General features: G+C 46.3%; 1 protein-coding gene across 3 annotated transcripts in view; it reads left to right on the top strand.

Annotated features, from left to right (window-relative positions):
* ldlrad3 (low density lipoprotein receptor class A domain containing 3) overlaps positions 1–22,341 on the top strand; it is a 70,645-nt gene that overhangs the window by 18,847 nt on the left and 29,457 nt on the right. For 2 of the 3 annotated variants that reach the window (XM_076140726.1, XM_076140725.1), the window contains exons 2-4: positions 2,293–2,439; positions 10,931–11,056; positions 12,523–12,657. In XM_076140726.1, coding sequence (XP_075996841.1) covers positions 2,293–2,439; positions 10,931–11,056; positions 12,523–12,657 — 408 coding nt within the window. The remainder of the gene's footprint in view (positions 1–2,292; positions 2,440–10,930; positions 11,057–12,522; positions 12,658–22,341) is intronic. The other variant, XM_076140727.1, reaches the window with a different exon arrangement.

Consider the following 22,341-nt stretch of genomic DNA (forward strand, 5'->3'; position numbering starts at 1 on the left):
TCCAAAGATTATATTGTTTTCCAAGATGGCAGATGGTAAGTATTTCTTAGTTTCCTAAAATACCCGGACAGCTGCAAATAAATCCTCTCTAAACCCTCTGGTTCCTGCATCCTCATGTGGTACTTGTCTATGAGTATTGACTGAAATGCCCTTGTAAAGGTGAAACTTGAGCTGAGAAACAGGAAACATAAACTACCGCCTACTACCCAAAAATGTTATCCCTAGTGCATCCACAACACTCATACATGAATACATTAGCATACTCCCACAGATGCTTCTGAAAAGTCCTCCAAACAATGAGAGAAATAGTAATTGGAATGCTGTTTAGTCCTCTGAAATTACCCATCCTTTCTCTCTACCCCTCTCTCCCTGCATTCCACATTGCGAGAGACAAAAGGGTGGATTGCATCATCCCCATAGAGGATCAGAGGTGCTCTAATGCTTCATTTTTGAAATGGTCGACCGACGCTTTCCACAATCTGCTGCAGGAAAAGTGCAACAAGACAACGATGATGTAAGAACACATGAGTCATATGTGTCAGTTAGTCAGTTGTACTCTAGGAACTGGCTGTGCTGCGTCCACTTTTTGAATACCAACAACCTTGTCATGGATTCTTCAGTGTCCAAAGGTCAAAGCTGTTGTATTTTTATGTATTTTTATGTTAATACGAAGCAGTCCCACTGTGATGAATTGCACAGTTCAAAATGTCTCGGGGTAAGAAAACAAACCCATTTATTTTGGATTAATTTGCTGAATGTGACTGATACTCACCGGCACAAACAGGAGCCAAAGCTTTCAGAGGTGTTTTACTGCAGAAGATGGCAATGAGTCTATGTAAACATCATTACCAAACTAAATGTCCTCCTCAGCAGAAGCTATAAACTCAAGGTCTTCACAACCATCTGAAACAGAACCATAGAAAACAAACCAAATTACTTGGAGACCCAATCTCAAAGGGACCTTAGGTCACTGAGGAAATGAACCAACAGACAATTGGACCTGGTTCAAAATGAGGTCAGCCTGAACAGATGCAAACAGAATGCGTGATACAACGCCAATGAAGAAGCTGCAGCGGTAGTAATGTCACAAACTGGCTCGGCGCTCCGGCAAGGAGGGAGATCGCTCTTCAGATATAAGTTGAATTATTTATTAAACCAAAGTAAAAAGACAAAAGATGATGAAATTAAACTCAAGAAACAATAAGAACCAACTGCTGTAAAGTTATTTTCTCCTGCTGCGATTCGATGCAGCACATGATAAGAGTTCATAAGGCGTCTACTTACACACACTTGCCTGTAAGACATATCGACACACACACATACACACACACTCGCCTGAGGTCCACAGCCCTATCATGGGACCTTACACTGCCTGGATTAAGTTGACTATTATTTGGACTGGCTCATCTCCAGGTTGGTCCCTCAAACATACTGAACATGCCTCTATAATCAAGCGTGACTGTAGCTGTTCTGAAATCCAGGCCACCAGTTGTCAGCCGTAGTCTTTATTTGTTTATAGTAATCACAACAATCACACCTAACCCTAACCCAGATTCATTTTGTGATGATATATCAATGTAAATCAAGCTTGACGTATCACTGTTTAGAGTTATTTAAGGCTTAAATGTCCACGCTTTGTAGCAACAGGTGCGTCTCCTTCGTCGTCCGCTGGAGTGAAACGACCCCGGCCTGTAAGCTGAACCGGATCTCGCCACCAACTCCTAATTACTGCTGCAGTTTTGTTTACAAGCTAAAGTGCTCGGCACATAGTGTCAAACCTCAGCCAAAAGGCTGCGTCTCACATTCCAGCCCATTATGCCACAGCTGCACTGCATCAACAGGGAAAAGACCCGGACTAGTTGGAACCGAGAGCATTCCATCGAGCGGCTTTATTTCTGCTCTACGCGTCTGTCTGCTGTATCCTTATCTGCCTTATTCTGATCTTGCCGTCTCTGAACTGATGCTCACACCCGCAGCACTGCGACGCCAGCTGACCTCCTCTGAATTTGTAGTCATGAGATTGCCCTCTGTTTATTTACTCCAGGCTTGATACTGCTTCTTAAGCAGAGCCACTGGCTTTAATATTTTCTATCTTTAGAGTGTGGAGATAATAACAGTCTACCAGTTTGACTGTGGGGATGAATATCGCTGGAATGCAATATACTGTACCCCTGCACCTGTTTTGAACCCTCTATGGAGCGAGATTATAAATTTGTTCTCTTTCTTCTCCTCCTCTTCTCTCTCTCTCTCTCTCTCTCCTTCCCTCTGTCATTCTATCTGTGTATCCATCAGAGAGCCAGCTGCTTCCAGGGAATAACTTCACCACGGAGTGCAACATCCCTGGAAACTTCATGTGTGGCGATGGGAAGTGTGTCCCCGGCGGGTTGCAGTGTGACGGATTGCCCGACTGCTTTGACAAGAGCGATGAGAAAGGCTGCCGTAAGTCCGCTTTAGACTCCATTATCGAATCATTTGAGCTTTTAGCTCTGGCTTGTGGCAGTGGTGTCAGGGAGTCTGTTTAGAGTCGTGTCATGTCTCCCCGGCCCCTGAAACCTCTCTCGCTATCTTTCACCATCCAACATTGCAGTTCTTGTTCCCCTCCCTTTCCTCTCCACCCATAAGGACCGTTTAAAACGAAATTCACTGCCAGGCAAAATGAACTGGCCTCCCCGATCCCGGGTTCCCTCTCCCCCACAGCGCACTCCTCCCCGTCTCTGCCAGACCTTCAGTCCCTGTTTAGCACCAGGGCAAAACTTAATACCATCAAAGCGAAGGGCGATTACTTCTGTGTGTGGGGAGAGTAATGCATGCATAATTCTACTGTAAAGCTACAGTAATAGTTCAGTTTTGATCCTCACTTTTAGTCCGCTTTGATCTTTTGGGTCTTCTGCTCCTCCTCCTCGCTCTTTGTGCCCCCCCCCCCTCCTGTTTTACTCTGAGCTCCTTACAAAGACAAAAAATTCTGAAGATGATTGACTTTGAAGTTTGGCCATGCCGAATGAAAGTACTTCTCCCAGCGCATTCATCCCTCTTGTCTCACACACGCCGACGTGAACCCTCCCGTCACCTCCCGATCTTATCTCATCCGACGGCTTTTGGCTCTTTGCTTGTTCTTTCCCAGAAGCTTTCTTGGAGAGTTTTGCGGCCATGTGGACTCTGCTCACCCTCAAATCTGTCACTGCTCGCCCACTGTTTTGCAGACTTTTTGGACATTTGCATCATGACTCACACTGGGTTTGTCACCTCTACTCCCCTTCCTCCTCGTTACCCAGCATTCACTTTGCTGACTGCTGCAGACTTGTCCCCTGAGCTTCCAGCATAAGGAACCAGATTGTTATCTCTTAAATGGCCAACATACAACTGCTGTAGGTTGTTGAAAACATGAAATCAACTAGAATTAAAAGCATGTTATTCGTTTTAATTTTCACGTCGGTGTGACCATCACACCCCGTGGCTGTCACAGCGTCTACATTAATTCCTGTGACATAAGAGGACATAATTATCCAAACAGAAGATGGCTCCGGCTCATTCGATATTCCTGCCAACTGCTTCACGAAATCCCAGACTGCTCCATTAGTGGCTGTGCCGGGGCAGACGGGTAGAGGGAGGACGCAGAGCTGAAGATGGAGGCTCATTATGCAGGGTAGAGCTGGAGCTCTGTCAGCACACACACACCACAGGCATACACACACACAGACCCTCAAAACACATTTCTCTGCGCGCCGCCTTTTTTGACCGTACGGTGCGTTTGAATGCAGACTCGTCACATCGCTTGTATCTGATGCAATTTTGCTGTCAGACTGACTTTCTATAGGAAATGACAGGCTGTATCTGATGATGTGCCTCCCTATCTTTTACAAGCACGCTCATCGCCACGGAGGCAGACCAGTGTTGACTACCACTGGACATTGAATATCCTTTCATCTGAAATAGGAGCTGATGGCTTCTGTCAAGAGGTTTCCAGCAGCGTGCTTAATGATCGTCTGTCAAGATGTTCTGTTACAGCTTGAACACTTCACATTCACACTAATTAGTCTATTTGGAGTGGTCGGGAATGAGATGCCACTATGAAAGCTTTTATTCCCTCAGTTGTCCTACTTCTGTTTCTTATTCTGTCTGACGCGGACAGTAAACGTGTGCTCAAGGACAGCACAGCACAGCACAGCACCAGAGTCTGAGAAAACAGTTAAAGATGGAGGGATCATCTCCTCCTCTAAGGCCGCACTCTTTAGCTGAATGTGCTGATGTGAGGGTCTGTAATCATGCAGAGCCCGAGGTAAAGGTCACCTGTAATGACATCTTTGCGGTGTGCCATTAGTGAGAAGAAGGTGTAGCCAGAACGGAGAACAAAGCAGTCCGGAATCTGCAAACTACACACTGGTAATATTATCATGTTCTGCTGTAGAATCTCACGCCAAATACACTCATATACGCTCACACACGTTGTTACACAGTAATGCTTGAGTGAAGTCAACAACAAGAATTTGCGATCATCTCATCCACAAATGAATCAAAGACTATTTGTCCATATTTACAAACGGGACACAATTTCTAACTAATAAATCCGAGCGTGTCGCATTTTCTAATTGCGAGGGCAGTTTGTGATTTCACTTCCAAAAACGTTCCCAGCCAATATTTCAGACAAACAGCGGAGGAACTGTTGCCTTCCAGACATGAGTAGCCGCGTATTGAACAGATTGTTATTACCTGCAGTTCATTCAAATTAACTTAGCGGCCGTGTTCATTTACATCATCAGCGCTCGTAAATATCACACTAAACAGGAAGGAGAACAGAACCACCTACACATCCGTCTTCTTTCTGCACTTTATGTGAACAACAGATTCAGAAAAGTCTATTTTTTCCCACTGTTATCAGAGGATAAATAGAAGAACCATTCACACAATCCTGGCCTGCCTTTTCCTGTCGGTGCTTTATTTATTTATTGTAAACGCGTCCCGGTTGGCTACGCCTGATAGGCCGGGGCAGCTCTCTCTAAATCTCAGGCAATGTTTATTCACCTCGAAAAAGACAGCCTTCTGCCGCCCTTTCAAGACCCGCTGCTCCTTTTCTGTTTGTTTGCTCTCTGCTTCCCCCTCCAGCACCAAGGTCAACACGAGCCATGTAAATACTTTTGCTGGCTATGGCGTAGCGTTCTGGGCAGAGATATCTGAGGCAATATCCACCGCCCCAATCTAATTGCATTAAAGATGCCGGCTTATTCTATTAGTTCCCTTTTTCCACAGGCCAGGACCCTCGGACCAAACATTTTTCTCAATTCCAATATTTAATGGAGTTTAACCTCTGCTGTTTTCCACTCGGTGCTGGCAAATGAGAAGATATTTAAAGCTCATTAAGCAGCCAGTCCAATATGAGCTAGTTGCTCCCGCGGGTGTTTTGTATGTTTACATGTGTTGACAGGGGCTGAGGGGGGTCTTCCAGCCATGATTCATAGGGTGCTGACTAATTCCGCATCTGAAGAGGGCAAGAGACCGTCGTGTCTCTTTGGCATCCATCACAATGGCGCGCGGGAGGAGAGAGAGCGGCAGGCGAAATAGATACTGACAGTGCAGAGAGATGGAGGAGAGCTGACTGGACCTCAGAGCCAGGATTAGCCTCCTTGCCCCTGTGTGGGCAGGGCAGGAGGAGATGAGTGAAGAGATCCGTGCAGAGAAGGCTGAGAATATGTATGTGTGTGTGTGTGTGTGTGAGAGAGAGAGAGAGAGAGAGAGAGAGAGAGAGAGAGAGAGAGAGAGAGAGGAGTGGGGGAATCAAAGAAATGTGGTTGCAAGACAGAGAAACAAGACAGAGAAGAGCATTTCAAAGGGATCTGTGTTCTGTCCTGTAGGCTGTGGGAGGAATCGATGCTTTCAGAACTCTAGACTTGGTAAAACCTAAACAAACATCAGCAGGGGACGGCTTTTATTTCCATGCAATCTTCCTCAAAAGTTTCATGCATGTTGACAATGTCTATATAAAACTCCATTATGCCACATTTCCCAAACACATGCAGGGAACAGATCCTTGCTATAAATATTGCTGCTCGACTTCCCTCCCACACACACACATCTATCCATCCATCCATTCTCTGTACGGGCTTAACCTCGTCAGAGTTGGTGGGAGTTCCCATGGGTCATTGGGCGAGAGGCAGGGTGCACCAGGAACACGGAGACAGACAACTCCATCACGCTCGCGTTCACGCCTACAGGCAACGTAGAGGTCCCACTTCACCTAAGCTGCATGTCTGTGGAGGTGGAAGGAAACCAGAGCAGCCCGAGGAGACCATGAGCTTGAATTCAGGATATTTTTTGAACCGTCCCTGATAACGTCAAGTATGAAATAGCTTGAAAGCGGAGCTGGACTGAGGCTGTGTATAACCTAAAGACAAATGTGTGTGGGCTCTCTTAGTTATGCACACAGACCATTTGCTGTTAACTCAGAGCTGATGGTGCATTACATAAATGCTCCATAGAAGCCAGAGGCTGCTGCCAGTCTTCTCTACTGCAGCCTTGTGTATGTATGATATGTTTGGACTAATTGATATTAATATGATAATGTTTTACTTTCTACCACACACTGCAGCTTTAATCCTGCAATTGTGGAGTTACATTCAACATTCAGGTTTTGGTTTGGCCCTGATCCCCCCCCCTCCCACACACACACACATTCATGATGAGGGATATGTATCACCATTGCAATTGTGATTCATTGTCATCATTCATGAATACACTGTTGACCTGTTAGTCGCTCACAGCAGGAAGAAGCTGAATCATCTCAGTTCATCGTGACGCTGTAGTTTCATAGAATTACTTATTATTGCATTTGTTGCAAAGCCTTGAGCAACACCAAGGCTGCTTTTTGTTTTTGTTTACTGACCCTCACTAAACACTAATGAGATATTAAGTCTTAATGTTGCCAGGTGACAATGTTTTCTTGGATAGTGGATTTTACCAAAATACTCTAGGGATAAATTATAATCTTCATCACTCAGCATCAGATAAGGGATGTGTGTTTGTGTGTGTGTGTGTGTGTGTGTGTGTGTGTGTGTGCGTGTGCGTGTGCGTGTGCCTGTGCGTGTGCCTGTGCGTGTGTGACAGCCAATGACAGGTGCTCTGATGTGAATACAAAGACGCATATATTGCTGACAGAAATGTAATTTTTTTCCTGTGTCCCCCTGCTTTATTCTGCATCGCAGTTCTTTGCTCAGAGATTGTTTGGATTTGTTCCCTCCTCTGCGTTTGTTGTTTCAGCTACACACGGAGGAAGCACTGTTCAAAGACAGAAAAGGAGAGAAAAATAGAAAATGGAGAGGCGATGGAGCATTAACAGCGAGCGAGACCGAGGGAGGAGAGCTGAAGGTTTAATGGGACCGTGTCTGCTGCATCCTAGACGCTTAATGGTTGACTGATCAATGAGCTACTGTAATTAATACCAGGGAAGAGGGATGAAATATTGATTAGGGTCTTAAACGCGGCCTCACATCATATTTGCAGCCTCTTTTCCTCTCCGTGTTCCAGTTTTCTAGATACATCTCCCATAAATAGTTGCAGATTAGGCAAAGTGAATGCACTAAAATCTGAAACGAAGAAGACACCGGTGCTATAATTTTCCATTATAGCCGGTGCAGTTTCTGACAAAGCATCTGCACTTTCTTCTCTTCCCCTACGTTAACAAAAGTCTTCCAGTATGTTTATCTGTTAATATATCTATATTTCTTCTTATGGACCAGTGAGTCTGTAATAAAGGTTGAATTGGACTGAATTGTATATGAACCAAACTTATTTTCTCATTTAGCACAGTCAGTGGTTCATAAATCCTCGGCCCCCTCTAGATGACGGGCAGCTCCATCATGCTGCCATGCCTCCTCCTCCTCCACACAGAAGGTTATTGTATTGCACAACTACCGCACCAGAGTCAGAGATGTCTGGATTGATTATCTCCATCTCCTCAGTCTTCTTCTTCCAGACCGCTCTGAAACTACCCCTTCTTTGCTTTCACCTCGACTCCATTACCTATTGATTTCCCTCAGAAATGCTCAGCAAGGTCAGAAAAAAAGCCTTTCAAGTCCTCGGCTGCCTTGCGCTCTCTTCCTCGACCTCTTTCCCTTGGTTTTTCCCTCTTGTTTGTCTTCTTTCCCAGAGTCTCCAGCATGTGTCTCTCCTCCCTCGGCCGATCACGCATGCCCGTCACGGCAGAGCCTACCTGTGCTGAACAAGTAATTCTGTTCTCCTGGGGAGCCGAGCAGAGGGAGGAAAGGGAGAAGTGAGAAGAAGGGCACGGAGGTGGATATTTGGGGAATGCAATACGATGCTGTTTGCCACTGGTGTGCCAGTGTCTGATTCAGGCTTGGCACGGCTGCTGAAGCTACACGGGAGATGAAGATGGAGAAGAAGAAGCAAACAATAGAATTCTCTTATCTATTGTCAATGCCGGGGTTGTGAAAAGGTTTAGTCCACAGCCGTTTATTCCCTTTAGATTTGTAAAATATGTTTGACGGTGGAAGAAAGTAAAGGAGAAAATAAATAAATAATCCATCCTCTTGCAATAACTGCAGTAAATTGAATGAAGTATATTTGTTGTGAATCTTCTAGGGATTGGGCTGAAATGAGGACGCCGATCTGTAAGGAGTGTGTGACGGCACATGCACGGGAGAATAGTTAGAGACGGAGAATGTGATTATGTGTGTGTGTGTGTGTGTGTGTGCGTGTGTGTGTGTGTGTGTGTGTGTGTGTCAGTGTGATGCGACAGTGTTTTGCAGCTACTGATCGTCTTACCTCAAAGAATCCGCCCGACTGCTGCTACCTCACTCGTTTTCATTTGTGCGGCTCGGCTGAACGCTGGAACTAAGTTTGGAAGCCATCCAACACCGCCTGCTTTTTTGTAAACAATTTCCATAAAGGCTGAGAGAAGAGGGGGTGATGGAGGGGGCGTGTGGGGGGATTGGCACAGAAGTAAAGTAGTTCAGAATGAGGGAACCATGGTGACAGAGGAGGGTGAAAATGGGATGAAATGGATGGGAGGCAAAAGAGTTCGACAGCCGGGTAGAAATGAATCAACGTCGTCCAGTTTGATCGGAAAAGAGGAACAAACGGGACACGGAGAGATTAACAACGGTGTCCAATTTTGCAAAGTACATTTTGAGGGGTTTTCGTGTTCTGAAACTGGCAACGACTGAAAGAGCCACACCACTCTAAACACAGATTCAAGGTCAGATGAATCGTGCCGGTGCCAATAGAATTCAGGGAGTTTGGAACTTCTTCTGGCCTTGCAGAGAAAAAAGTTCCACATCTATTCAGGGATGGAGAAAGTTGTGTTTTCCAAATAAGAAACTTTGAATGTGTGGACAAATACGAGCCCACGCGTCGCCTTGGTTTGAGGTGAAATGGTTTGTGTTTACGCCGACACAGCAGCATGTCGCCTTATCTGCTTCTTTCATGTATTGCTGCATTTGTCCTTGGAGCCTAATGCAGAATGGGCTTTGGGTGATTAAGGCCTCTGCTGTCCAGGTAAACAAAGGCTTTCCAGACTGTACACACACACACACACACACACACAGATGGGGCTGTAGCTCAGCTCCTCCTGCTCCTTCAGCAGATTGCATTTCGTCCTAGAGATGGACGCCTCAAACTCTTGTCGCCTCCCTCACTGTACATAATCGCCCAGCTTGAAAGTCCTCGTAAATCGGCCTACTACAATATATGGTGGGGTGTGAGTGTGTGTGTGTGTGTGTGTGTGTGCGCGGGCATTTGCGACGGCACAATGCCAACGTATTAGCAGGCCACCCTTTGTGTTTAGTGTAGGGGAAGAAAACCAGAGATTGTTTCAGATGCCCACTAAACTCTCCTCCTCCGTGTATGTGTGTGTGTGTGTTTGCTGTGTAGGCTTCTTTTCTGTCCTCTGAGTGTTCCATAGGATGTTCCATAGGGTTTACAATAATTATAATGCCACCACCCCCACACACACATAGTGGAATTAAGTCCCAGTCCTCTGTTTACTAGTTTTGTAATGCTCATATTGTGACATGTAAGCTGTAAAGAAGGATAAATGTGTGTATTTTGAGTTGTAATACAAGGAATCCAGTTAAATAATCTATACATAGAGAACAAAAACCCTGATGTAGACGCCTTTTCCTCGGCTCCGTCGTTGCCATCCATGTCCTTCCTATTCTGACGTCTTCGCCTGCGTCTTTACCTGCTCTCTTGTTTTTGTTTCCCTCTGCCGGGAAAGATCGATGTGTCTGAATGGAAAATAGGCGTCGGTTCTGAACGGCGGACACCAGACATCGATGCGGTGCAGACGCGTCACTCCGTCTCACGTCTGTCCCGGGAGATAAGACCCGTGGCCTGCTTAGGCTGATCAATGCCATAATCTATAAAAACACTCTCTCACCGCCAGGGGCTCTCTCCGTCTTTCCCCTTAACTTGTTTCCTTCTCCTGCCACGACTTTTAGCGATTTGGACATTTGGCTGCCATTTTCCTTGTCCTGCTTTAAAAAGAAGATAAGCAGAGAAAGAAATTAAATTATAAACTCAAAGGTCGTTAGTTTGACTCTTGTATGAAAATTAATACTTCAGCCTGGATTAATACACACCACATGTGCTATCTCCATTGTAACCACGGCAACAGTTGCTTTCATCTTTCATCAAAAAGTACAAAAAGCAGGTGTCCTTGATGGTTGCCCTCTTTGTTGGTTCAGTCGAGTTAAATTGCAAATCGATCTTGACAAGATTGCGTATGCAGTGTGTATGCAGAGTTAATGTGAAGTGTAAACGTGGCCTTAAACAGCCGCCTCAGCCAAGGCCCAGTCATAAAACTTGATGTAGTATAGTGAAAACCGCTGCATCATCCCTCCATCACTGCTGGACTAATCCATTATCTCTCTGCTCCTCTCCTCCTCCTCCTCATCCTCCTCCTCCGCTTTTGTCTTTCCAGCTAAGGTCAAGTCGAAGTGCGCGCCGACGTTCTTCGCCTGCGCTAACGGCGTCCACTGCATCATCGGGCGCTTCCGCTGCAACGGCTTCAGCGACTGTCCCGACGGGAGCGACGAGGAGAACTGCAGTGAGTCACGCACGCTCAAAACCCAAATCCCATAACAGCAATATGACTCATGCCACGGTCTCCAGGAGTGACGGAGCGTTCCATCATACACTGTCCTCTAATCCAGTTTGTACCGCAGCTGCTGGTCCTATTGTCTGGCTGGAGGCGGGGGAGGGGAAGGGGGGTCGGTGGAGTTCTAAAAATGGTCACACAACTACTGTATAAGCACATTTAGCTCATAAAACCTGAAAAAGGGGTTATTCAGGCAAAATTTCATTAGTCTTATGAAACAATTAATTTGCCTTTTCATTTAGTTTGAGCTGGACGGAACAGTTAGAAAAGAAAGCGGCACTCCGTAATAAAACTTTTTAAGTGAATCAGGGAGCAGCAGAGGCAATCAGGAAAAGATATTCAATTAACAATCACTCCACCTCTCTGTTTCCTGTTTCTTCCTCTCTGCTCCCCTCTGCGTCCCTGACTGATGATTTTTCTCCCTGTAACAGCAGATAAATTAAATTATATTTAAAGACCTCAGTGGTGGAACAGCAGAACCCGGCTCGTCGGCCTCTTTCTTTGATGGATAGATAAAGACGTTTTTAAACAGCAGAGATACCTGTGTTTTGACATGAGTGATACACACACACACACAGACACACACCAGGCAGTGGAGCACAGATTGAAACTAGAAGGGATTTCTGCCTCCTCTTTTAGATTTGCTCTGCCGTAGCTTTTTTCCTAATGCAATCTCAATGCAATCACACTCTCAAAAGCACCAAGCACTTAGCTTTTGTTCCCTCTTTATTTCTACCTTGCACCGTTGACCCAGAAAATGTAAAGGAATGAGACGCAGGGTTTTAAAGTAAATGTCAGGCTACGTGGCGCACAGGGATCCAGGTCTAGTCTATAATCAGAAATGTAGATTGTCCTCACGTGACCTCTCCCTTGTTTCCCCAGTGAGAAACACACACATCAGGCCAATCGCTCTCCATTGTCAATGGCAGTGTTCCTAGCCTGCAGGGCCCCGTGCTCACAAATCTAATCTGGGCATTTAAATAGAGCTTTGCTCCGAGCTACCGGCACACACACGCCGTCGCCATTGTGTAATTGTGCGGATCTTCTCACAAGATAATTCTGCAGAACAGAGAACAAAGACAAACGAGAACATGCGATCGTAACAAATACCAACGCTCAGCAGGATTTGGATTGATTTCTAACTGAATTCCCAGATCTCATACAATATTAACCCACACACACGCAAAACTTGGTTGAAAATTAAAACTTATCACCAGAAAATCCCTTTCAAAACGTGTTTATGCATACAAAGATGTTTCTCAGACATCAGCATCTTAATCCACACTGAGAGTGAGTAAGTCACTCACACAGGCGCTGCCGCTGCTCAGGTAACCTTGAGCTGGAAGCCTTTCATTGTAACTCTGTTATCGCTAACAGTCGACCCCCCCCTGACCTTCTCTTCCGCTCGCCCACAGCAGGCAACCCTTTGGTGTGTTCAGAGGCTCGCTTCAAGTGCCGGAACGGACGATGTGTGGACCGCAGCTTCCTGTGTAACGGCCAGGACAACTGTCAGGATAACAGCGACGAAGAGCTCTGCCTGACCACAGCAGGTACGCCTCCACCGCCGCCGCTGCCTCAAACGCATCCCACTGATGCTTGTGTAAGCAGGAAATTAAACTGAGGTCTTTGTCTAAGTGCAGATGTAACAGCTGCTAGTACTTCATCAGAATAGCAGAAGAAGACAAAGTACAGAGAACAGGATGTTTTTCCACATCCAGAGAGACGTTTCTGATCCCTCTGAGACGTCAGACTATCTGGCTTCCTATTCAAATAACTTATTCACTGTAATTCAATTGAATAATTAGAAAAGTGGTAATACAAGTGCTAATAATAATAATGATATAAGAAATCACGGCTAAGTTTCCAGACCTGAGGCTCTCATAGGACACAGTCAGTGGTTTACACGATCAAATTAAGAGAAAATGGAGCAAAGGAAAGCCCCCCCCCCCCTCCCCCCATGGGCATGTGGATTTTGATAGGAGTGGATGTTTATTACATTTATCACATTTGCTCGGAGCAGTCGGCCTCCCAAAGGAGACGCAGTGATTGCAGTCGACAGCGACGTGTCCACACACCACACACTGTTTCCTCTGGACAAATCTGTCTGCTGGGTTCTTTATGTTGGTTCATTCTGTATTTAACATTGCATTTGTAAAGACTTTGCTTTTGTTAAATACAATGAACAGCATTCACCAGGTTACATGATACATTTATTCATCTTGTGCTTATCCCCGACAGCAACCATCTTTTTATATATATTTGTATTTGTTTTGGTGTTGGGAGGTAGTGATTGCCGCTTGCTGTGTGTTTTCTTGCTGAAGCCTCTTGGAGCTCAGTGTGTAGAGCACAAGTGGGGAAAAGTTATGAGCTCTGTAAGTTTTTAGTTTTCTTTCTTTTTATCATTACACCCAGTAGTTTGGAGGGAGCAAAAGCATCGCTGTGAATAGAGTCTCCCTCCACACACACATACACAAACACACACACACACACCTTGTATTCCGCTCTGCTCTGACTTTGCCTCCCTCTATAATAAGTACAGACCTGCAGGTGACAGATAAGGCGCGCAATATCCGCTCTAAACCACCTGAGCATAGCAACACCTTCCTACTCTCACTCCTCAACTTCTCTCCCTCTCCCTTTCTGTGTTCAACACTTTTCCCTCCTCACCCATCCTTGCCTACGTCAGTGTCACCACCTTTGCTTCTGCTGTGTGACTCATGGAGTGAGACACAGGCTTTGGTTGTTCCCTCCCTGCAGGTGACTGAAAGACCTGCACCAACCCCCCGCTCTTGTTTTCACTTTCACTACCTTTGTCTTATTAAACGTGTCCAAAATGTGATTCAACAACAACATGGAATCATCTCTAAATGCATTGGTGCAGTCTAGTAAAAGTGATGAGGTCAGGAACCTGTGAGGGAGCGGAGATGCCATTTCCAAATGGAAGATGCAACGTACACATATAATATCCTGAACCGGGAAAGTAGTTGCAGTCAGCAGAGAATAGTAATGGGCCAGAAGATGGAGAGGCAGGCAATTTGGCAGAGATTTGGATAGAACTGAGTGACGGAAAGCGATAAGCCAGAGAGGATGAGAGCAGCATTCATCTACAGTGAAGCCCTGAGGCCACACAGAGCAAACTGGGAAACAGAAGCGACATAAAAAGCCAGTTTTCCCTCTCACCAGTTGTCCGCTCGGCTCCTGGCTGGGGACACGGCGTGCAGTGATGGAGAGCATGTTCAGCCCCCCTGCTCCAAATTGTTGTTGAGACTTGCCTGTAGGGCTCAAACTCTGGCCCCCGTGCCCGGCAGAGCCCCAGAACAAGACGGCCTCTCTGCATATTGAAGGCACCATATGCATAGGCACACACACACACACACACACACACACACACACACACACACACACACACACAGTTTTCGAAAACATCATTTGCATATACAACATTTTGGTGGTTGTGAGGGTTGAATGGTGCATTGTAAAAAGTTTAAAAAACAAGCCACAGGTCTGAAGCAGCACACCCACACACACACTTATTCACTCACACACACACTGCTGCTGCCACCAGGAGTCGCATATCTTACACTGGCTGTTCTGCATATTTAATTCGACCCCAGTGACCTCCAAAAGAAACTTTCCCAAAGTCGCCAGCCTGATTCATTTAAGAAGAGAAGGGACGGCGCAGCAGTAAACGCTTTTTAATAAATGACTGACAATCCCCTTAGAATCATTTATGAGAAATAATTGAATTGGAATGTACACATTAGTGTCTCCACTTATCCATTAATTAAGGCACGTAAAGGAAGAGTGGCAGATGGTTGATGATTGTTGTGGCTGTTATAATGGAGTGGTGAGGATGAACTGTAATCTTATCTATCTGAGAAAAAAAGGCGTCGTCTCGGCTCTCGTCTGCCTCTGATGATGTTCTGAGAAAGGAAGCGAGGGAGCGAGGGAGTGAGGGAGTGAGTGAGTGAGGAGGAAGCCAGCGAGGTTAAGAGATGTGGGAGGCCAAAGGGGAGTTTGAGGTCTTTGAAGCTTGTCGATTGGCTTTGTGTATCTTTGAAGACAAAGTGCGCTTTGTACAATCAAAAGCATCAAAGTGTTTCGATTCGATTCTCATTTTCAGTTTCCATTTGTGTCCCATTAATAAACACACACACACACACACACACACACACACACACACACACAAACACACACACACACACACACACATCATTCAAAAAGCCTGTTAGGTTAGCTACCTGTTGTACACACTAAACAAACACACTAAATAAAAAGCCATATTAGGATGACACTGTAATGATGTCGCCTTCTGTGACACATAACTAAGATTTATGCTCTGACTGCTGCATCGTTTCCCTGCATTTGTTTGTGGGTAATTGAAAAAAATAAAGACTAAATAAAGCCATAAAATAGTGACGAGTGCAGAGCTGCTGGTTCAGTGCATAACAACTTTTTTTTTTTTTTTAACCAAAAAAGAGAAATCCACAAATCCACATTCCCAACCTGATCGAAAAATGAGATATTCAGCACACGGTTGAATATATTTACAGAGTTTGCATGTGATTGAAATTACAATGAGTCATAAACAAAGTTATTTATAAGCTCTCTCAGCTCATGGGTGCCTTGTATCATCTCTGCCAGGAAGGAAGGAGTCATACCCAGGGGTCGCACTTTGTTTGCTACAATGATCACTTTGCATATTTACACCTCTGCTCCTCTCTCTCTCTCTCTCTCTCTCTCTCTCTCTCTCTCTCTCTCTCTCTCTCGCTCTCTCTCTCTCTCTCTCTCTCTCTGTGGTTCAGTAAAACTTATTGTCCCTGCACATTTTGGTCACATAATGGGCGTGATAATGACCTCATCCTAGCGCTCATTGGGTTCCCGGGTCCTCAGGGATCTAATCACAGCTCCGTGTTGGGCATTTACCTGATAGCTTCCAAGTCACCCACCGACATGACACAGCTGGAAGCCAACCTGACCCACAATCTGCAAGATAATTGGCACCAAGATGTTCTATCAGAATAACAATGTATATAATTAAACTGGCCATTTCCTTTTGTACGTTCTTACAAACCCAACAATCACAACCGCTGCCTTTGTAAAGGGAATTAGGCCTTCAGTTCTGCCACAATGCCTATTAAATCCACAAACATTAATATGCATATAAGCTTTAATTTATAGCCTCAGCTAAACATGGGCTCCCTGCAGAGTGCAGCCGCTGGAAGCTTTCAGCTTTGGCTCACTACAGTGAGGGGTTTCAGCCCTCCGGTTTGTGTTTGAAGACGTCAAATCCTCCATTTTCAACTCCACACACACACACACACACACACACACACACCTACCAGCCCCCGTCCACAGAGAATAATCCGCTGCTTTCTATTTGTTATATCCCCCTAAGGCTGTGTAAGAACTATGCGATAGATCCAGCAGTACGGCAGCTGTTTTGCATAAGCACAATGTATTCAGCAACCTGTCTTCACGGCCATTTAAAGGCCTAATAAATAGCAGTAATTCAGCCGGGGCTGTGTATACACTGACTGTCTCTTGACATCTTGCAGTAGCTCCTACCTCTCCATTAGTGTCCGTATATGGTGTCAGGCTGATATATAGACAGACAAAGAGCGTCGGAGTAATTAAAATATCCCCCCCAGCCTGGATTCAGCATTGGTGTCCTTGTAGTTTGCTTATAGCCTCTCAGACAAGCCGTGTCCACCTCCATTGATTCCTGTCAGATTTGGGGACTCAGTATTATAGCTATACTTTAAGATGACAGCTTAATCTATGCACTGATGCACTGATTTGAGGATGAGGTGTGTGTATATGTGTGTGAGTGTGTGTGAGAGAGTTAGATGTGGGTCATTGATGCCCCTGGTCGTTAACACTGTAAGATGTAGTAGAGAGGGAGAAAGGTGTGGGAGGGAGCATGAAATGGCACATGGGGGACATAATGGCAGGAGTGTGGGAGTGGAATGCATTAGAGCCGCTCTACTAGAGCCAACGTGCGGCTGACAGGCACGGAGGGGAGCGGCCGCAACACGTCACCGCCCGTGGATTGGAGCTCAGGAGCAATCATTGCTTCTATTTTTTGAGTTGCTTTTGTGTACACAGAGACGGTTCACATGCCGGTGTTAAGGGGGCCCTCGGCTGCCCGCTCTGCCAGAGCGTCAGGACAAACATTTGGCAAGATCCTGTTAGCTGGGTTTTTTTGGCGAGGTCGGCGCTTATTTACCAGCACGCTGAACTCCATTTTAAAGTGACAGGAGGAGGAATAGGATTTAACGCGCCCTCGTCTTATCCTGCCTGTACTTTTTTGCGATGGCGGGGAAGAGATGGAGAGAGAGGTGAGGTTGTGTGTTAAGCGCAGTAGCGCACCCTGCAGTGTGGTGTGTGTCCTGTGCTGCATCTAGACACACATCAACCCCCTGGCCTCTGTCTTTCATTCTTCTTTTTTTTGTCCTGCCTCTTTCTCTCTCCCAACCCTGAGTGTCAGTCCTCATGGAGCCCCTGTTGTGCAAGGGCCTCATTCCTGTTGGTCAGGGCCACCTAGGGGGTCACTCCAGGGACCCCCGAGTCTGCGTGAATGCCCTCCCCCCCGCCCCCCCCAACCCCGTCCTTGAATCAGGACCAGTCAGCCGTCTCTGTTCAAGCTCCTTGAAATTAACAGCCTCTCCCTCCCTAAAACTATCCTCACTCACTCAGTCGCCATGGTGATGGCGCTCGTGTAATGACCTGCGCCCACAGAGCTGAGGAGGAATTTCACTCCGGACAAAAGCGCCACTGTTCCCACAGCGCTTACAGTTGTACTTTGAGTGAAGGCTGGAGTGTATTTGTGTGTTGTTTATGAGCGTGTGTGTAATATTTATGCGTTTACGGGTTGAATAGAACAAAACATCTATAAATTCATGTTCTATACATAGAGGAGGGGAAGAGAGGAGCGTCCGCATATTTCCGAGCTCGTCCACGCTGCTGAGGAGGAGTGCAGGAGTGTGAAGACGTAACGCAGCACATGTGTTGATCCCCGGGTCCAGGCTGATTAGAGCTCCAGTAAGGCTTAATGGCTTAAAGAGCCCCCCCCCCCCCCCTTATTCCCTGGACCTCAGCACACACTCAACAGAGGAGCAGAGATCACAATTCACCACCAAAAGAGTGTGTGCAAATAGGATGTCAGTGTTTTCTCTCCCCTCGTCTTTTGCCTTTAAATCATTTCGGTCTGGCCGTTTCTCTCCCCCGCCTCGCTCGGGATCTTTTTTTTTCCGAAGGTCGTGCCAGCAGCCGCCTCCGCCGCCACCGCCGCCTCTGCGTTTGTGTGTAAACTCTAATGACGCTCACAGGGCCTCTGCTGCGTGAAAGACAGCCCAGGGCGTCTCCGCCGGGACTAAATTGTGTCTAATCGCCGGCTGCTCTGCCAAAAACCTCCAATGACTGCAGGGTGATGACAGATACTGACAGAGAGCGTTAATTAAAAAGTGTGCAATAAAGTTTAACACAATCCCGTCTCATTTACATCGTCACTGAAACCTCTCCATACATTGATTTTTAAACATTTAAACCACGTTAAATCAATCTAAAAATAGAGAAAGTGATGAAAATAGGATGAAAAGGTGAGCTGGATGTGATTTCATATGTTTTTGCCCGGAGGTCATTTTAATTAAAGCACCAGATTTTTGGACCCGGCTTATCTAATGTCCCCATCGCTGCCGTGTAGCGTGTTGGAGCGAATCTGAGAGAGCTGTGCGGTGCTTTAAAGGAAGTAACAGCAGAATGAAGGCACTTAAACGCACCTCTACTAAAGCACCCTGAAGCACTGACCCCTGAACAGCTTCTGTTCGCTCCGGGACGACTAAATCCCGCTGTGATTAGCTGTCAGGTAGCTTGGACTTATTTGTCTATTAAGGATCACTACACACACCTCGCACAGGGGGACATTTTGTTCCCAGCGCTGAACACCGCCATAAAATTACATGCTTGGTTTCTCCACGTTGTCCGTTTATCCGCTGCTAATTATTTCCAAGAGGCCGGAAGATCCCCTGGAATATTCCCTCCGATGCGCTATATGTGAGCTATTACAAGTGAGCCGGACGTCTCCCTGAGTGATGCGTTCAGTGTCAGTCATCATTTACTGTAATAGGCCAGGACGGCTCCTTCTGCCAATACTATAAGCTGTAATGTGGCTCTGCTGGAGGTGTCGCTCAATAGACAGAGGCAGATTGCAATTACGGTATAAAAGTAAACGCTGGTTCGATGGTTAGAGTGTGTTCTTGTAGGTTTGAGTGTGTGCATGTGCTGCGTAGGTGTCTGCGTGTGTGTAGGTGTGTGTGTGGGTGGATGGGTTTGTGCGCGTTTCATCGGAAGAAATGCAGAAACAGGAGGAAAGGCTTAAGTGGAAGGAAGGAGAAAGGATAGATGCCCCCGGAGAGAGAGAGAAGAAGAAGAGGGATTGCATGTCAGAGAGAGGATGAGGCGGGGGGGGGGGGGGGGGGAGATAGCATATGGTATGAAAAAGAGTGAAATGTCAGCGTGTTGAAAACGATGGAGGAAGAGGAGGCGAGGGAAGTGTGAGGGACGTAGTAAAAGAGAGAGAGAGAGAGAGAGAGGGGCTGATGGAGATGAGGGATTAGAGCGCGAGAGGCAAAGCCCATTGAGCAAAGGGGGAAAGAAACTCCTCTGGATTTATTGTGTACAGAGGCTGAGAATTGAGATGAAGAACAAAGACGAAGAGGAGGGAGACAGGATGGGGTGGAAAATACAGGGAGAAAGTGAGATGAAGGTGAGGGCAGACTTTGGCCAAGAGGTCCAAAAGTGCAAACAGAATGGATAAGATGGGCTCAGATGACGGCGGGGGGCTCAGAGATGGCCTCTTCCTCCTCATCTTCCTCTTCCTCCAGCTCTGCGCTCGTGTCATATTAATCTCCCGTCAACTTAGCACTAGTTGTGGTGTTTTGTTCCCGTTTCCACCCCGATCCTCACCGCGCCTTCATTACCTCACCTCCTCTCGCCGTGGCGTGCTGTCTCGACTCCTTTCATCAGTGGTCTCTCACCCCTTCTCCCCATTCCCTGCGCCGCCGCTTTGTTCCGATGACGGGCGAGGCCAGATCGAGACAGTAATACTGATCAGTTGCCGTGCGATGGTGGTGGTGTTTTCTCTCCTGTTTCTCGTCTCGGTGATGACGATGAGACGATGCAGGCTGCCCGAGGAGATGAGATGAGGAGGCAAAGGAGGGAGAGCGAGAGAAGCTGCCGACAACTCAGACATTACCTTGATGTTTCACCTTTGGTCCGTCTTGTGAAGCAGCTTTGTTCAGTTGAGAGGCTGAGCAGGAAAGAGGCCGTGAGTGCCTGCAGGACTTGTGTGTGTGTGTGTGGGGGGGTGGGTGTAGAGGTCGGCGAGGACTTGTACAATAGATGCAAGGATGGAAGAAGAAAAATGTTTTGCACACAAAATACCACGCTAATATAACCCGACTCTTCCTCGAATTCATATCCATTTTAGGGCAACGCAATTGCCACTATTCAGCAATCAGCAGCAATCCAGCCGAAGTGTTTAAGAGTGTCAAAAGTTTGAAGTATGAAGCAGTCAGGAAGTAATCAGAGCATGTTTCCATTATCTCCCATATTACATGCAACAATAACTCTGTCTCAGCTTGTTGAGGCAGAAGCTTATCAAGCACTTTTGTGGCCGGCGAGAGTTACCATTCAATATGTATCAGCGGCGGCAGAGGAGCGTCGTTATGACAACCATCCCTAAGTGACAGATCTTTATAGTGACTGTAGAGATTACTATATTAGTGGTGATCCTGGATAATCGTGAATCTCAACATTTCCTTTATTATGAATCTGAATCGTTTTTGTCCTGATAGAACAGATATGAATAATGGATAACAACCTTGTGTGTGTGTGTGTGTGTGTGTGATGATATGATGAGTGTGTTTGCTGGGGCGGCTTCATTGAGCTGAGCTGACAGTCGACATCAGCGTCAGTGTCAGAGGTGTTTGCTCACCCCGAGTGCTCTATGTGCTTTTATTTATTTATTTTCTTTGTCCAATTCAGTTCTTCGACTTCTTCAGGTTGCAGCAGTGCAGCCGAGCAAAATGAACGTGAAAGTGGGTACACCTGCCAGGAAACAAGAAAGACAGAGAGCGAGAGAGAGAGAAAGAGAGAGAGAGAGAGAGAGAGAGAGAGAGAGAGACGGATGGATCGATACAAATACAAACTCTAGTGATGATGAGAGAAACAAGTGAAGTATCTCAAAGAAAAGAAAAGCACCCACCATCTTCCTTCCTTTGTTTCCTTTACGTCTTTCCTTTGTATCCGCTTAGCTATAGGTGCTGATGATGATGATGATGATGGTGATGATGATGATGATGATCGTTTATTCCACACAGTTCCAGGCCTAGTTCCTCACAGCAGAGCTCAGCTGACCTGCTGGGAAACCTTCCAGCGCCGCGCTGCTCCCATGTTTATATTCATCGATTCATCATCAGGAGGTGAATTTTTATTTTTAGATTGCGACTTCCTCGCGGCGTCGCGTCTTCACACCACTTGTAGAATATGTTAGGTTTGACAGCAAATTCTGCAGCTCTTAACACAAATTGCTAATTAAGTTTGCCGGAATTGGCAGCGCGTCACGAAAGCTTTACGTGCCCTGGTGTGTCGTTCCCTCCTCATCCTCTACTCATCATCCTCATCTCAGACTATAGGGCAACGTGTGCAGTATTTGAAAGCTGAGTTATTAATTACCCAGGTACAAACTTGAGCTCCGTTGCACTTCTGGCACAGCGTGTGTGTGTGTGTGTGTGTGTGTGTGTGTGTGTGTGTGTGTGTGTGTGTGTGTGTGTGTTGTGTGTGTGTGTGTGTGTGTGTGTGTGTGGTCCGTCTCATCTGCGGCTGTGTGGGCGAGAGATTGAGTCTCCGCTTCGAGGAAACCACGCATGACTGAGTGCAGCGCTGACGGATGGGATCATCAACGCACGTGCATATGTTCAAACGCATTTATTATGGAGTAACAATGTGTGTGTCAGTGTGTGTGTGTGTGCATGAGGGAAGGTAAGGGAATCAGTTGTGTTGGAAATGATGTATCTGGGTGTTTTAACATGCAGTGTGGCTGGTATTGATCGGCTGGAGCCCATTATTCTAGCTGTCTCGCCCATTAAAAAGAAGCTCCTGCTGAGGAAAAGGGGAACGTGAGCCCATGAATAAACCGGCGTAGAATCTGCGTCCTTTGATATGAAGCCGAG

This window comes from Genypterus blacodes, unplaced genomic scaffold (assembly GCF_046128005.1).
Source record: "Genypterus blacodes isolate CSIRO-AG114 ecotype Tasmania unplaced genomic scaffold, CSIRO-AGI_Gbla_v1 ptg000015l_1, whole genome shotgun sequence".
Taxonomy (NCBI): domain Eukaryota; kingdom Metazoa; phylum Chordata; class Actinopteri; order Ophidiiformes; family Ophidiidae; genus Genypterus; species Genypterus blacodes.